Source organism: Meleagris gallopavo, chromosome 3 (assembly GCF_000146605.3).
Source record: "Meleagris gallopavo isolate NT-WF06-2002-E0010 breed Aviagen turkey brand Nicholas breeding stock chromosome 3, Turkey_5.1, whole genome shotgun sequence".
Classification (NCBI taxonomy): Eukaryota; Metazoa; Chordata; class Aves; order Galliformes; family Phasianidae; genus Meleagris; species Meleagris gallopavo.
The window spans coordinates 73701430-73715858 of NC_015013.2; the positions used below are offsets into that span (position 1 = coordinate 73701430).

The 14429-nt window shown below is 41.1% G+C and overlaps 1 protein-coding gene across 2 annotated transcripts in view; it reads left to right on the top strand.

Annotated features, from left to right (window-relative positions):
- The window catches only part of GRHL2 (grainyhead like transcription factor 2), a 54256-nt gene that overhangs the window by 20309 nt on the left and 19518 nt on the right, over positions 1 to 14429 (top strand). For both annotated transcript variants that reach the window (XM_031552900.1, XM_019614189.2), the window contains exon 9: positions 8474 to 8632. In XM_031552900.1, coding sequence (XP_031408760.1) covers positions 8474 to 8632 — 159 coding nt within the window. The remainder of the gene's footprint in view (positions 1 to 8473; positions 8633 to 14429) is intronic.

A 14429-nucleotide genomic window follows, 5' to 3' on the forward strand; every position in this document is an offset into this window, starting at 1 on the left:
AAAACATATGACCATTGTATGCATGTGGTCATTATGCCAGCAAATGCAGCAGTTCGTTTGGGATTTCCAACATCATTGACTTTCATAAGGACCTTCACAGAAGCACTAACAGGGCTAAAGCATGGCAGTGCCATCTCTTCCTCCCACCAATGTTCACTGTCCCATTGCCAAGCTGGCCATTTTTAAATACATTTGCATTTTCAGCCTCCAGATTTAGCAAGAAACTATGTTGGTCTAGAATTGAGAAAGTTACAGCCACGGCTGTCAGGTATTATCCTCAGCCATTTTGTTCTAATATTGCACCATTCGTTCCTTCCTCAGCTGCCAAAACACTTGAGAACACAGCTCTCACTATGATCACTGAAATATAACATCGGAGGATTTTAAAACAATGACTCTTATTGTTGCTGGTGTAAAAAAGTGTTGAGTAAAATTTGAGATTGCCATTTGCGTTTCTGCAGGAAATAGTGATTAAAATGCATATTGGCTTATACTTTTTTTATTTCGAGGGGTGGTTATCAGGTACTTAATCTTTTAGGTGCCTGAACTGCGAAAGTCTTGATAAAAGTAAGAGGATTCATTACATTATTTGGTTATTAAGCATAAATCAAGTTGTACCAGCAAGCTTGTCGTCATCCTGCGCTGAAGAGTTTCCGGTGTACACGTACACATACAGACATGCATGCTCATGTTGGAGACTTTAATAAAATAACCAACTGCAGTCAGTCTGGGGATTCCCACAGGATCCCCCTGCAGTGTTTGAAAGGTATGGACTTGGAGTCACGTCACTGAAAGCAGATTTTTCTCCAGCAATTACCTCATGCAAGAGAGATGAAGAATTTCAAGCCCTAATTACAGACTCTCCTTGCTTAAGCATTTTGAATGATGATCTTTAAACTGGCTCCATTGTTTCTGCTCAGTGTTGTTTTCCCTTTTCACCACAATTTCCAGATTAAAGGTAACCTCACAGGCACAAAGACTTTTCTCTTCTGAGTCAGACAAAAGCAGCTCAGAGCAGTTCTTTCCAGGGCCTCTGAGATGCGATGTGATGAAGCGCTCTACTGGCCTGGGAAAAAATAAAAAAAATAGAGCAGGCTTTAGAACTGCACAAGGGAGTGATCTTCAGAAATCAAACAGGAGGAACAGAAGTCACCTAGCCAAATATCCCTGCTCCTGGGAGACCAAATCCTGTATCTGGAAAGACTTACCTCAAGCTTTTTCTCAGTGCTCCACCTGGAGGGCAGCTGATTTAAAGCCAGATGTTTTTCTCCTACACTCAAGCTGAGTTGTACCTTCCTCCTGGAAACCTCACAGGATGAGAGTGACAACCAGAATTTACCTGTTAGCAGTCTGCTTAGGAGTTATAAGGCAGCATTTCAGTTGCATCTTAAGTGAAGAAATGTTTGTTTAATGAATTCAGGCAGAGGTCTCTCTATTGCCTCAGTAGCATGGAAGGAACTGGGGTACTGCCTCTTTCTAAAGGGGGTAGCCGCTTTCTAGAGGTTACCGTGGGGCTTATCATCCAGACTTGGGTTATGGGGAAGTGAAGGATCTATAGCTGTCAGACTCTGAGACAAAAATACTGTTCGATAAGGAAACAATGATAGGAAGTAAAGAACATTTTTTGTATGGTCCGTCTTTGTTTCACTTATGTATTTACTTATGTATGCAAGTACTCAGCATTTATGGGCACAGTGATTTGTTGGTTCCCTTTAGCTGAACCTGAGCACCATGTTTGTTATTTTAAAAATAATTTTTTAAAGGAAGGTGAGGAAACAAACAGCAGTTAACAAGAACTGGCTGACTAATTTCATCATCTCTTAAAAGTCTTTTTATGATATGCTAAGAGGTAGGTTGTTGCCTTGCTATTACTGTAATGAAGGTTTTTCTGCTGTATTTGGCTGCTTGACAAAGTTTTAGTGGAGGCTTTTGAACAGAGAGCTCAGCTTGCTTTTTGATAGACATACCTCTGCCCGCTTGCAGTTTTATTGCTGGCAGAATTTAGTTTGCAAGGAAGGTAATTAAGAAGCAGAACACTCCTAGCAAAATTAGGTTATTTTTGTAGTAAATCATATCAGCTCTTTGAGATATACCTTCTTTCTAATTCATACTTTTCTAATTTAAAATGGTTAGGATGATGTAACCTTTGAAACAATACATTATTTGTATATTTTTCTGGACAGTACTTTTCCAACCTTTAATTCTGACGTGACTTCAGTGAACAGTTGGTGAAGAAAACTCACTTAAAGCAGATAAAGAATACTTTTCAGCGATAGCAAAAAATTACTGACTTGTGCAAAGACATCCAACTTGGACGTGCAGTAAACAGATATGTTGGTGGATATATTATTCATGTAGGTGCTGGAACATAGTTTTTGGTAGTTGTGTGCTGTGCAGTTGTATTGAAATGTAGATCTCTAATTCAAAACACGCTGAAGCCCATGGGAACCTTTCCAGTTATTTAATGACTTTTGGAACAGCCGTTACAGTAATCAGCTGTGTTTTCAAAGAGTGAGTGATTTGGAGGATTGGGTTCTCAGACATCGTGGACTGCAGTGAGTTATGATTCCAGTGGGTGCAGATGTAAAATGGAGTTGATTAAACAGTACAGTCTGTAGCAGCAATTTGTAATGTGACAGTTCATATTTCTTTAACATCAGTAGGAATATGTAGAAAAGATTTTCTTAAAATTACAGAATGTCTTAGGCTGGAAGTCACCTTAAAGACCATCTAGTTCCAACGTCTCTGCTATGGACAGGATTGTCACCCGCTAGGTTAGGCTTACTGAGGCCCCGTCCAACCTGGCCTTGAACGGATGGGGTATCCACAACTTCCCTGGGCAGCCTGTGCTAGTTCCTCATCACCTTCCAGTTTCCCCTTAGCATCTAATCTAAACTCCCCTCTTTTAGTTCAAAACCATTCTCATTGTCCTGTCTCTATCAGACCGTGTAAAAAAATCAGTGACATTTTATCTTTTTATCTTTTTTTTAATCTTTATATAAGATCCCTTTAAGTACTGAAAGGCCACAATGAGGTCTCCTTGGAGCATTTTCTTCTCCCAATTGAACAACCCCAGCTCTCTCAGCCTTTCTTCATAGGAGATGTATGCCAGCCCTCTGATCATTACTGTGGGTCTTGTTTGGACCCATTCCAACAACTCCATATCTTTCTTGTGCTGGGGGCCCCAGACTTGGATGCAGTCTGGCTACACATGGACGTAGAGCTGTTGACCACAACTCTCTGGCTGCAATTATGCAGCCAGTTTCTTATCAATTGAATATTCAGTCCTCTTCAAATCCATCTATCTTCAATTTAGAGATAAGGATGTAGTGTGGGACCACGTCAAAGGCCTTCAGAACTCCGGGTAGATGACATCAAACGATCTTCCCTGGCCCAATGTGCTGTTACTCTGTTATAGAAGGCTGCCAAAGTGATCAGGCATGATCTGCCCTTGGTGAAGCCATGCTGGCTGTCTCAGATAATTTCCTTGTCTTGCATATGCCTTACCATAGCTTCCAGGAGAATCCATTCCATGGTCTTCCCAGGTACAGAGATGAGGCTACTAGACTGTAGTTTCCTGGATCTTCCTTTCTACTTTCTTAAAAATGAGAGTGATATCTCCCTTTTTCCAGTTCCTGGGGACTTTGCCTGAGAGTCACATATTTTCATACAAGATGGAAAGTGGCCTGGCAACTACATCAGCCAATTCCTCCAGGACTTCATTATACATGTTGTCCAACCCGATAGATTTGTACACATTACATTTCATCAGATGATCTCAAACACACTCCTCACTCACAGTGAGAGAGATTTTGCTCCCCCAGGGACAATTTCCCAGGGGATCTAGAAGTTCACTCTTCTAAAGTTCATCATCCTGACTTTGCTCTTTGCCAGGCTCATATTCCATGAGATTACAAGTTCAGCCAGGGTGCGGCCGCTACGGCCCTCACTGCCTCCAATCTTAACCTCTTAAATGAGTTCATCTGCATTGGTGAGCACTAAGTCCAGTAGTGCTTCTTGTCTGTTTGGTCTATCCAGTACCTAGATCAGGAAGTTATCCTCAACAGACTCCAAAAGCCTCCTGAATTGCATGCAGTCTACCGTTTTGCTTTCCCAGCAGACATCCAGGTGGTTGAAATACCCTATCAGGATGAGAGCCTGTGAGTGCGATGCTCCTTGTTGCTGAAGTGCAAAGGCTTTCATTAGTAGGGGATAAGTTAATATTTTCTTATTCTCAAAATTTGAAGGCTGGAGAAAAAACTATTTTTTTGGGAAGAATTAGTACCAGGAATTATGTAGTATTATACTTGTCATCTGCTTTGATAAATCATATCTGCATGTGTAAATGTGCATATATATCTTTACTATATATATATATATATTTAAGCATGCAAACATATCTAAACATCGAACATTGAATCACTGAGGTTGGAAAAGACCTCTAAGATCTTCTAGGCCAACCATCCAACTACCACCAATATTACCCACTAACCCACATTCCATAGTATCTCTCTTATGCTAAAGACAAGTTAACCCATGCTAGCAAATAATGTTGAAATTTCACTGTAGACAAATGGTTCAGTAAGTTTGTATCTGGGATTCAAGGCAAATGGCATTTTTATGTAGTTGCCGGGGTGTGGTGTGGATTGAGGAAGCTTCAAAAGAGCAGTGTAAACATTTGCTAGAGACATTTGTATTGAAATAAAACAAAGATCTTACCTTTGTATGGGATTTATAAGGTAACGGCTGGCAGGAGAAACTATAGAACCACAGTTTTTGTATATAGGAGGAACGATGGGATTGATGTTAGTAATTAAAGAGACAAGTCATTTAACCTCTTCTTGCTACAATCTGGAGAGATTTTAAAACAGGGCCACTAGGATTTTGCAGAGACCAGTCATCAGGAATAGCTTCTATGCATTATCAGTATTCAATAGAGAAATTGCTTAAAGTTTCTGATTCTGTGGATAACATTCTTCCCTCCCTTCTGCCCATGGCTCTTTCTGAGTTGATGGAAGTCAGAAATGTAAATAGTAATAAAAAATTTATATTAGAGATTTCGTAACTGCAGACCTTTAAAGTGTAAACTGAGAGACCACAGCAGGAGTCATGTTGGCTGGATTAAATGATAAAAGGGGAAATGCGTTTCTGAGCCTAGCTTTCTTAAGGGAAGTTACTGTATTTGGATCTTGTACATCACTAATTACACTGCAGTGTTTAACAAACAGCCAGTAATTCATGTAATAACAGCTACATGTAATGGAGCTCAAAAGAGAGTGCATTTTTTAGGCATGCTCTTTTACAATCAGAAGAGTTGTCATTATCTTAGGTCATTTTTGAAGCTTTCTCAGGCACCAAACGTTTCTCCAATTAGTTTTTCATTGGTAATGGCACGTCTGAGCTGGAAACTTGATGGGAGGAACTCTATCATTAATTGCTCTAATCTCAGATACGCTGACATCGCAAAAAAGACATCATTATAGTGGCAACTCAAATTTGTTCCTGATAGCAAAACATTGCTAAAATCCGATTTGCAAAGGAGAAAAAAAAAGTTTGTAAATGAATTCAGGTACAAGCATAGTTGCATCCATTAAAATAGTTCTAAGTCAAGTGTAGATGGGGCCCTGGAGGAATAAAAAGCAGCGATTGCTACTCCTGCTAGTGTCAGTTCTACTTAACTCTACACTATCTAACCACATAACCTTGCCGTGCAGGAGGCCGGAGCAGGAAGGCTCTGAGAGCTTAGTGCCTCCCCAGAGCTGAGGGCCTTCCCCTGCTTGAGGCTGCCCTTGGGGCCACGTATTGTGCTGCTTGGCTCAGCCCACTGCGGGGGTGAGAGGAGGGCTAAGGACAGGGGGCAGCAAAAATGCTTCACTCAAGTAACACAACTTCTGTCATCTTCCTCTTCCCTCTGCACCCTCCCTCCCTTTTCCAAACCCTCACTCAGTGTTGTGCCCTAAAGTAAAGCTAGAAAGCTAGTAGATTGTGAAAAGAGAGAAAATTTTTCCAACAACAAATGGTATGTGTTAATTCAAATCCATCTGTCTTTCCATGAGGCACAAGTGATATGACAGAAAGTAGTGTACTCTTTGTGTACATGAACCTAAAGTGATCATCACTCCTCAGAGAGCTCCTGATGTATTGTGGTGTCACGATGAGAATATTGAATCTCACAGCACCAATCTATTATTCATCATGAGTAATCCACTGTATGAGGACTCTCAAATCCATAAAGTCTGTCTTGCCCCAACGCTCCTACTGTGCTCTGTATGCCTGGAGGTGGTGGGAGAGGTGACATGCAGAGGATGTGGTTGATGAAGGTAGGACAAGGCCTCTCTTTGCCTTTTGGCTGAGTGTGCAGTAGGGGTGGTGGATGCGAAGCCTATCTGTCCCCTCGCACTTTAACGTACGGTTTGGAAAATCCCACTGTAGAAGTATGTGCTAAAGCACAGCGGGGCAGGATTGTTTCATGCCAGACCTCATTCCAATGCTCTGTGTTCACACACATTTTAAGGCACTGCCTTGATGCTGTAAAGGAGTCTCAAGGCAAATGAAAATTCAGGCCATCGTATTTCAAAGGCATATGCACCCATATCCACACTTACCTTTGGATCTGGAGGAGACCAAGTTGTAATTTGAAACAGAAATAACACTATCAGTTTCAAAATCAGAGTTTCACCTAGGGCCCTTCCCCACCTCCCTCCTCTCCCCACAGTTAAAGTTCAACTATTTCATTTGTAAATGCAGCTCTGCGATACCATCTGAGGCAGAAATGCAGAGGTGCTATTAGCTCAGTCAGGCAAACAAGCTGCTCTGGCTCCATCGTAAAAACCTGCCTGTAATGTACCTTCTGCCATTAGGGTAAAGTATCCCCCACCAGTTGCACCACAGACCTTTATTCTGAGCTCACCTTTCTTTTGGGGATGTTTGCATTTTGTTCATTCGTTTTGGGATTTTGCCCTGTTTATAGTCAAGCGGGAAGACTTTTTTCATTCTTGAGTCCTCTCAGACCCTGGGGGCCTTTGACCTCACCTCTGCCTGGCAAGGTGTGCATTTGTGGTGTTCCAGAGCCCTTCTCACTGTGCTCATCCTGCTGGAGCAGCTGCACAACGATGTGGCTCAGGGAATGCACACTAACAATTTTTTCTGTCCTTTTTCATACTTCCCAGTGCCTGTTTTTTTTTGTGTATGTTTTGCTGTTGTTGTTGTTGTTTCTTTTTTTAACTAAGCACAAGTGGAAAGTAGAATTATTTTAACACACAATTGGTAAAAATTCTTATGTAAAGCACAAATTCCTCCCTGGGAAGAAAAATTGCTTTTTTAATACAGTTTCATCTCTCATATTTCATGTACACTGCCCTGACTGAAAGATCTTAGTGATAACGCAGATCACAGTAGCAGCTTTCTTTACACCAAAAGAGGCTTGGAGGTGGGAGACCCTTCTGCCAGCTTCTATATGAACATAAGGCAGAAGTGATAGTTAGTACGCCGTTGTATGTTTTAGAAAGCAGGAGATAACTACTGCTTATCTGCAGATGTAAGTCTGTGTAGTAGGAAAGCATGAGAACAGGTTTCAGAAGAACATACAGGCAGAGTTTGCCAGGGATTGAAAGCATTGTTGGGTTTCGGAGATACTTCATGGAAGTGGTGGGCTTCTGAGAAGAGGTAGGAAGTAGCATTAGAAATATTTGAGGAGCTTTTTCCCAGTTTGACAGAGAAGAAGAGATGCTTTTTGGACACTGAAGAGACACTGTGAAGGACCCTCACAATGAAGATTAGGGCTATCTGTTAATGAGATGGAAGAAAGAGTATTGGTGTTAGGAACATGGAAAAAAATCTTTGAAAAAGTGTAGGACTTTTGCTTGGCCACACTGAATGTGAGTTGCGAGATGTCAGAAGAACAAATATGTCAGGCTCAAAGATGGCTGGAAAGGACAATACAAGGTTATCTCACTGTGTCTGTGTTAACAAATAGTATAAACGTACAGATCAGGTTTGTGGAGTGGAACAAGTCAGGGCTAAAGAACCGACATCCACGTCAGACATATTTTTGGAGGTTTTATCTTACATTATCTTTAATCAGTTCCCACAAACTGAGTAGCCATTAGCAGCTGGAGCATCTGGGGTGTGCTCCTGGGTCACTTCTGCTCTGACTCTTCCCAAAAGAATCCAGCTTATGCACACTGGTTCTTTGAACCAAGGCAAGGTAAGTTGGGGCAATCAAGTGATTCACCTCAGATGGGAACCGAACCAAACTAAAGCATTGATACATGCCTTAAAAATTCCCTTTCTCAACGTGGGAGCACGTTTGCTGGACTTAGGACAGAAGTGGAAAATAAATAAATGTGTGAGCTGTCAGAATGGAGATACTGTCTGAATTAATATTTTTTGGGGGGAGATATGCTCTTTCCTATTTGTTTCCAGAAGTTTAGTGGTTGTTTGCACCTCATTTAAGGTCATCTCTCTGTCACAGATTTTCATCACAGTGAATTGCTTGAGCACAGACTTCTCTTCTCAAAAAGGTGTAAAGGGGCTTCCTTTGATGATTCAGATAGATACATACAGCTACAACAACCGCAGCAATAAACCCATCCACCGAGCCTACTGCCAGATCAAGGTTTTCTGTGACAAGGTAAGTGGAATGTACAATTACCATGGATAAAGGAGGCACCTCATTTGGCAGTTTGTTATTATTGCTGTATTTTATATCTAATAAAAAGTTTTTCTCCCCAGTGAATTATGTTTCTTGGTAGAATTTGGACCAGCTGTATCAAGAATCTAGGGGGTTTTCACCCAGTTATTTTACTGCTTTGCAGCCTCTTTGGCCCTGTTTCTTTGGCTTGTGAGCAATAGTTGGGCTGTGCAGGGACAGCATACTATAGGTCATGGCACACGAAGATCAAAATAGGCACAGAATGCACTAAGATGCATCTCTGCTTGAAAAGTCAACACTGACGATAGGATTATGCAAGTGCCATTCTGATGGTGGTATACCTTCCATTTCTAACAGTCATGATAGGCAACTTTGTGGAGAGATCTGTGATAGAGAAATGCTTTATTCAATAAAGATTTGCTAATTTGTCTTTAATGACACATTAGAAAGTCCCAGTGATGTAACTGACGGCTTCTTTACTGCTTGATTACAAAAAGTTATTCTGAGAGTTTGAATGAAAATTTTCATCACTGGAATTTTCTTACTCAAAACCAACTGCAAAAATAAACATTCTCATTTGTGTTTCAGTATCTTCTGTTTCTTGCTTATTTCTTTTGCATAATTTATTCCTTTGCAATGGTTTTTTTCTCACTCCTTTGTAGGGATTGGTAAAATTTGGCGGGATACTTTTCAATATCAAAACATAGATCACGTTTTAATGAGTATGACAATGTCATGGTCAGCTGTTTATATCACCAGATAGAAACAGTTGCTCTGAAATGTTATCTCTGTGATGACCATTCTTAAGTGTATAGCATGACTACGTTTCATTTCTGTTTAACGCCTGGTATCTCTGCTGGGAAGGATCTTCCTGGGGAGGGTTGATGCCTGGATTCTCGTCAAGGTTCAGGGATTCAGGAGCTTGCATCTATTTATGTGACTTGGAAATTTATCCAAATTAGTCCTCCTATCTTACAGATGGGAGCAGAAAGTCAAAAGGCCTTGCCCCTGGCAATACGTGGCATTAACTTTATAATGGAAAGGGCAGGAGTTCAACTGTTCCAGGTCTTTGCTACTGCTCCTTCCCCTTTTTCAGTTAGTTCTGTTCTTGCTGTCTTGACAACGGGATCTTGAAGGCTAATTGGTCAGTTGGATTACTGGAGTAAAAAATTTGAAAGTAATGAATGTAAATGTATGCACCGAGGTCTTCTTGCAAAGTGTTACACTTTTAATTGTAACTTTGAGTGTCAAATATTTGGAGATTTGAAGCTGCAGATACATATTAAAAGCTCCGTAAATATCAAAGTAGCAAGTCATTTTCATCTACCTGTTTTTGAAAAGCAATTAGAAAAAATTGAATTATTAAAAGAAAGGAAAGAAATTCAGAGCGCAAACTCATCAAGGGTGACCTGCAGACATAAGTGGTGGAGATTTTGAATAATACATGCTCATTGCATCTATTGGCTTAATTGGTACTTCAAACATCCAGATGAGGAAGCAGGAAATTAATGCTAAGACTTCTAATCAAAACTGTCTCAAAGTAGAAGAAGAGATCACAGGGGTAATTAAAGCATTATGCATATCAAAACTATTGAAACTGGGAACTGGAGGGCTCAAGGGTATTGATAATGAGATGTGTATCTATATAAAATAAATGTATACATGCATACACACACACACGAGGCTTTTCAACTTAATGCAAGGCTGAAAATGAGTAAGTAAATAAATAAAGTAAATAAAACAAGTAAATAAAAATGAATGAAAATTATCTAGGTCAATTCATATGACAACTTCTGTTCGTTGGCACTTGGAAAGAGACTGAAGCCCAATTCTCCTCTCGCTTTACACTGGCCTATCTTTACTGACATCAGTTTCTTATTATGCTTTTGTCCATCAATAAATGGTTGGAGAATCAAAACTCCTGTGCCAACTCAGCGTGGCGATAGCACTCCTGTCCACATGGGAACCATCCTGTGTTTCTCACAACTGCACATTGCACTCAGGTGCAGACAGCTGGTGGAGCTGGACATGGCCATCTTTTCCAAGGTGCTAGAATATATCCTGGCAGTGGCTGACACGATGCTGGGTGGAGGGTCTCTCCTCCAGGTCTGTTACTCACCCTCTAATGAAAATGACAGGACTTAGTGTCTGCTTGGTAAAAGCAACAGAGCAAAGACAATTTTTTGCCCAATTCCTTGTCGTGATTAATTAAAAAAAATATTATGGAGCGATTGTAAGCAGCAAGCATATAATCATTTGATACATTTTAAAAGTCTGAATTGCACCGTTATTACCCAGTCTGGCAACCACAAAGAGAAGCTGATAAGAAAAGTGATTGATTTATTAAAATTCTCTGGATTAGGGGAACTGCACAGTAAATTCCTCCCACTGAAGTTCTGAAACGTATCTTAGTTTGAAATACAGACGAAGAAATATTTGTTTCTGTCTGTTTTTATAAATGGTCTGTCTGCAGCTGTGGTGCCTCTTTCAGAGCAGTAGATGTGTTTATCCTAGTTAAAACACAGGTAGATGTGCGTAGGTTTTAAGGAAAACATTGCTGATAAACTACATCCTTCAGCTGAAACATTGCATACATGCTGTGGAAAGAGTATCTGAAGAAATAGAACTACATCTAGCTAAGTAGCACATATTTTCTGTCTATTGGTATTCACTTGAGCACTTACTGAAATTTAGTATTCTTTTACATTTAAACTAGAAAGCCACACAGATCCAATGTATTCTTTATGTAACATAAATGTATGCAGATAAGGGCTGCAAGTGGTGTAATCATTTTTGTTCCCTATTCATTCTCCAACCTTTTTTCTGTGTTTATTTTCTAGTAGACAGTCTTGAAAGCAGCTGTTACAGTGCACATTTTGTTTTCTCAGTGCTAATCCACTTTGCCCTTGAGGTCTTTTTTATCACATGCAGATCTCTTATGCTACATTAAGATAAGAGAATATAATTTTTATTCCTTAAGTATGTTGTCAAGGAAACTTGCTGCCAGCCCTATTTATATATTGCAAGATGCTTTAGCCACTGCGTGTGAAGGAACTAGTAATTCAGGGACATTCTGAATGTGATTAGCTTTGCTAAAAAGAAGCAGAAGCACTTGATTGGGCAAATATCATAACACTCCAAAGTAAAATTGGAGTTGTTTTCTGTGGATTGTTAAAGAGTACTGAGCAACTGTAATTACCTGCTTGTCTTCAGCTGTACAGAGAAAAAAGCTGGAGTCTGTGGGACTCTCCTACCAGGTGGGAATTATTTGGCCTTAATTAGAAAAAGGTGTACATTTTGCTTTGCAGTGGTGATGGGAGTGATCCTTATGATGGTAAAGACTTTGCTGGGCTGGAGCTAGAGTGCTTCACACCTTGCAAGACATAACCTTAGAGAAATTGAAGATTGGGGAGAAAAAAAAAACGTATTTTGAATCAGCTGAAATTCATAGGCTGGCTTTTGCTAATTGTTGATGGTAGAACGAGTTGCATCGTACGCATTCCAGACATCAATGAAAAATGAAAAGCTCCTTACGTAGTTTGACTGGTCAGAGCCTGATTTATAGCCCCCTACGACAGGATTATTTCTTATTCTGTCCTGATATGCAATTTCTGTTTTACTGGATATGTCATATGTCTCAGCTGTGAAAATGGTCCAGCAAGAATACTGGTATGCAAAAATCCTGTTGTGGTCCATTGTCTCAGCACCTGTAGCAAGCACATACATTATGCAGGCTTGGTGGCCCTGCACAGTGCCTTATAGGCTGCTCCTTGCTCAGAAGGGCCAGCAGGTGGTTTGGGGGTCCAGAAGCAGTTCCAGCCTGTCTCACCCCTCACTGTGCCTCCTAATGGTGGTGTCAGTGAATTATATTATGCAAATCTTTTAAACTACCAAGCACTTCTCTATCTCATCCAGCATTTTTAGTGAGAACCTTTCCATTTATGTCAGTGGGCTTCATATCCAACCTGTCTCAGATTGTTGGCTTTCTCAGTGTCAACGGTTTACGGGCTGGTTCGGCCCGGTTCCGTGACTAGAAGGGCGGAGGGATCCGCGGATCCTCGCCCCCGGAAAAAAAGAAAATAAGGGACCCCGAAATAATTGAAAACGGTGGCAACAATCTGAGGTAAAACAAAGTAATTTACTAAATATGGTATCAACAGAATTTTATAAGGAGAGAGAATGTGAAATTGATGGTGGATCGGCCTTACCACAACGCTGAGATGAGAAGCGCAGGCAGAGAAGCGCAGGCAGAGAAGCGCAGGCGAGAAGCGCAGGCAGAGAAGCGCAGGCGAGAAGCGCAGGCAGAGAAGCGCAGGCAGAGAAGCGCAGGCAGAGAAGCGCAGGCGAAGCAGTGCAGGCAAAGAAGAGAGCATCAGGTGACCTTGCCGGGAGTTATATCTCCTCGCTGACCGCAAAGCCCCCTGGGGAAACGTAGCTGCTCTTCTCCTCTGGACAGGCACCCGGAACTTGAGCATCAGCAGTCAAACCCCCAGTGCATTGCATGATGTTATGATGTGGAATACCGATAATGAAAAATCATGAAACCATGACACTCAGGAATCGCAGTCACTGCATTGCTGAAGTGACACCAATAAGTACTGGTGGCAGGGAAGGCTGCCATGCTTGGCCGTCACAAGGGACTTTGGTGTCTCATCTTAAGTGTATGAGGACAAAGCTGCCATACTTCCCTGGGCTCATAGTTAAAGAGACAGTTGAGGAAAATCTGAAAACATACAGTATTTATTGTGTATAAAAAGCTGAGTCCTCCTCAGCTTCTGCTCTCCTGAAACAGTTGCTTGCTGCCATGTGAAAAAAAATTGCTTTCAAAGTCTGTCCCAACACCTGTGAGCAGTCAGCTATGACACTGAGAAGTAGGGCTGAGGCCTTCAGAACACTGGCAGCGGGGCATATTTTTGCCTTTGTCAAAGAGCAGGAAGCCTTGTAAGCAGTTTTGGTAAGAGCAGAACTCTGAATCCCTGGGAGTTCATGCAACACCTGTGGCTGAGCTGTGAGAACTGGGCTGGGGCCTGGGTCCAAAGGCAATGTTTCTGCTGGACACCTTCATGTTTTTTAAATAGATGTTTCTTCCTCCACTCTTCCTTTGGAAAGTCATTGATAGTTTAAAGCCAGAAGCAGATATTTTCTTTAATCCTTTTTGGTTCATTGTCTTATGTGTGAATTTTGCCTTCTTGAGAAAAAATTTTTTGCTTTCTTTTAGAGAAACTTCTAATTTTAATTTGTAAAAAATCCTGAAGTTTTGCATGCCAGTAGTCTAGGAGCATATGGATCTTTAATTCAGTTCACAAGATGACTGTATTCATATTTATAAGGTAAATTAGGAGAACTTCAAAGGAGGTGTTACTGCTTTTTATTTCAATAACAACTTTTATTTTCTAAACTTACCAAGCAAGTATTTACACAACAGGGGCCTGCAACTTCCTTAGTTCCTAGGACCTAATAGGGTAACGCTATGATGCTTTCTCCAGGGTTTCTCCCTGTTTGAAATGCCTGTAGGTTTCTGTAATGAGCCTTTGCATTGCAAACAAGCAGTTGGTGTAGTGTTCTTGCATTGGCAAATCTCAAAGAACTTTATAGAGCTGGCCAGCATAAAGCAATCCCCCCAGACAAGGTGGGTGGAGGGGAGTTTAGGGAAAAGCTTAGCACAGACGTGATCTAAGATGACAGCAATCCTGCACGTGCTTTATGTACACGCATGAATTATGTGGCCTGAGAGCTCCATCCTTTGCTGAGGTGCTGGATGCGCAAAGCCCTTTGT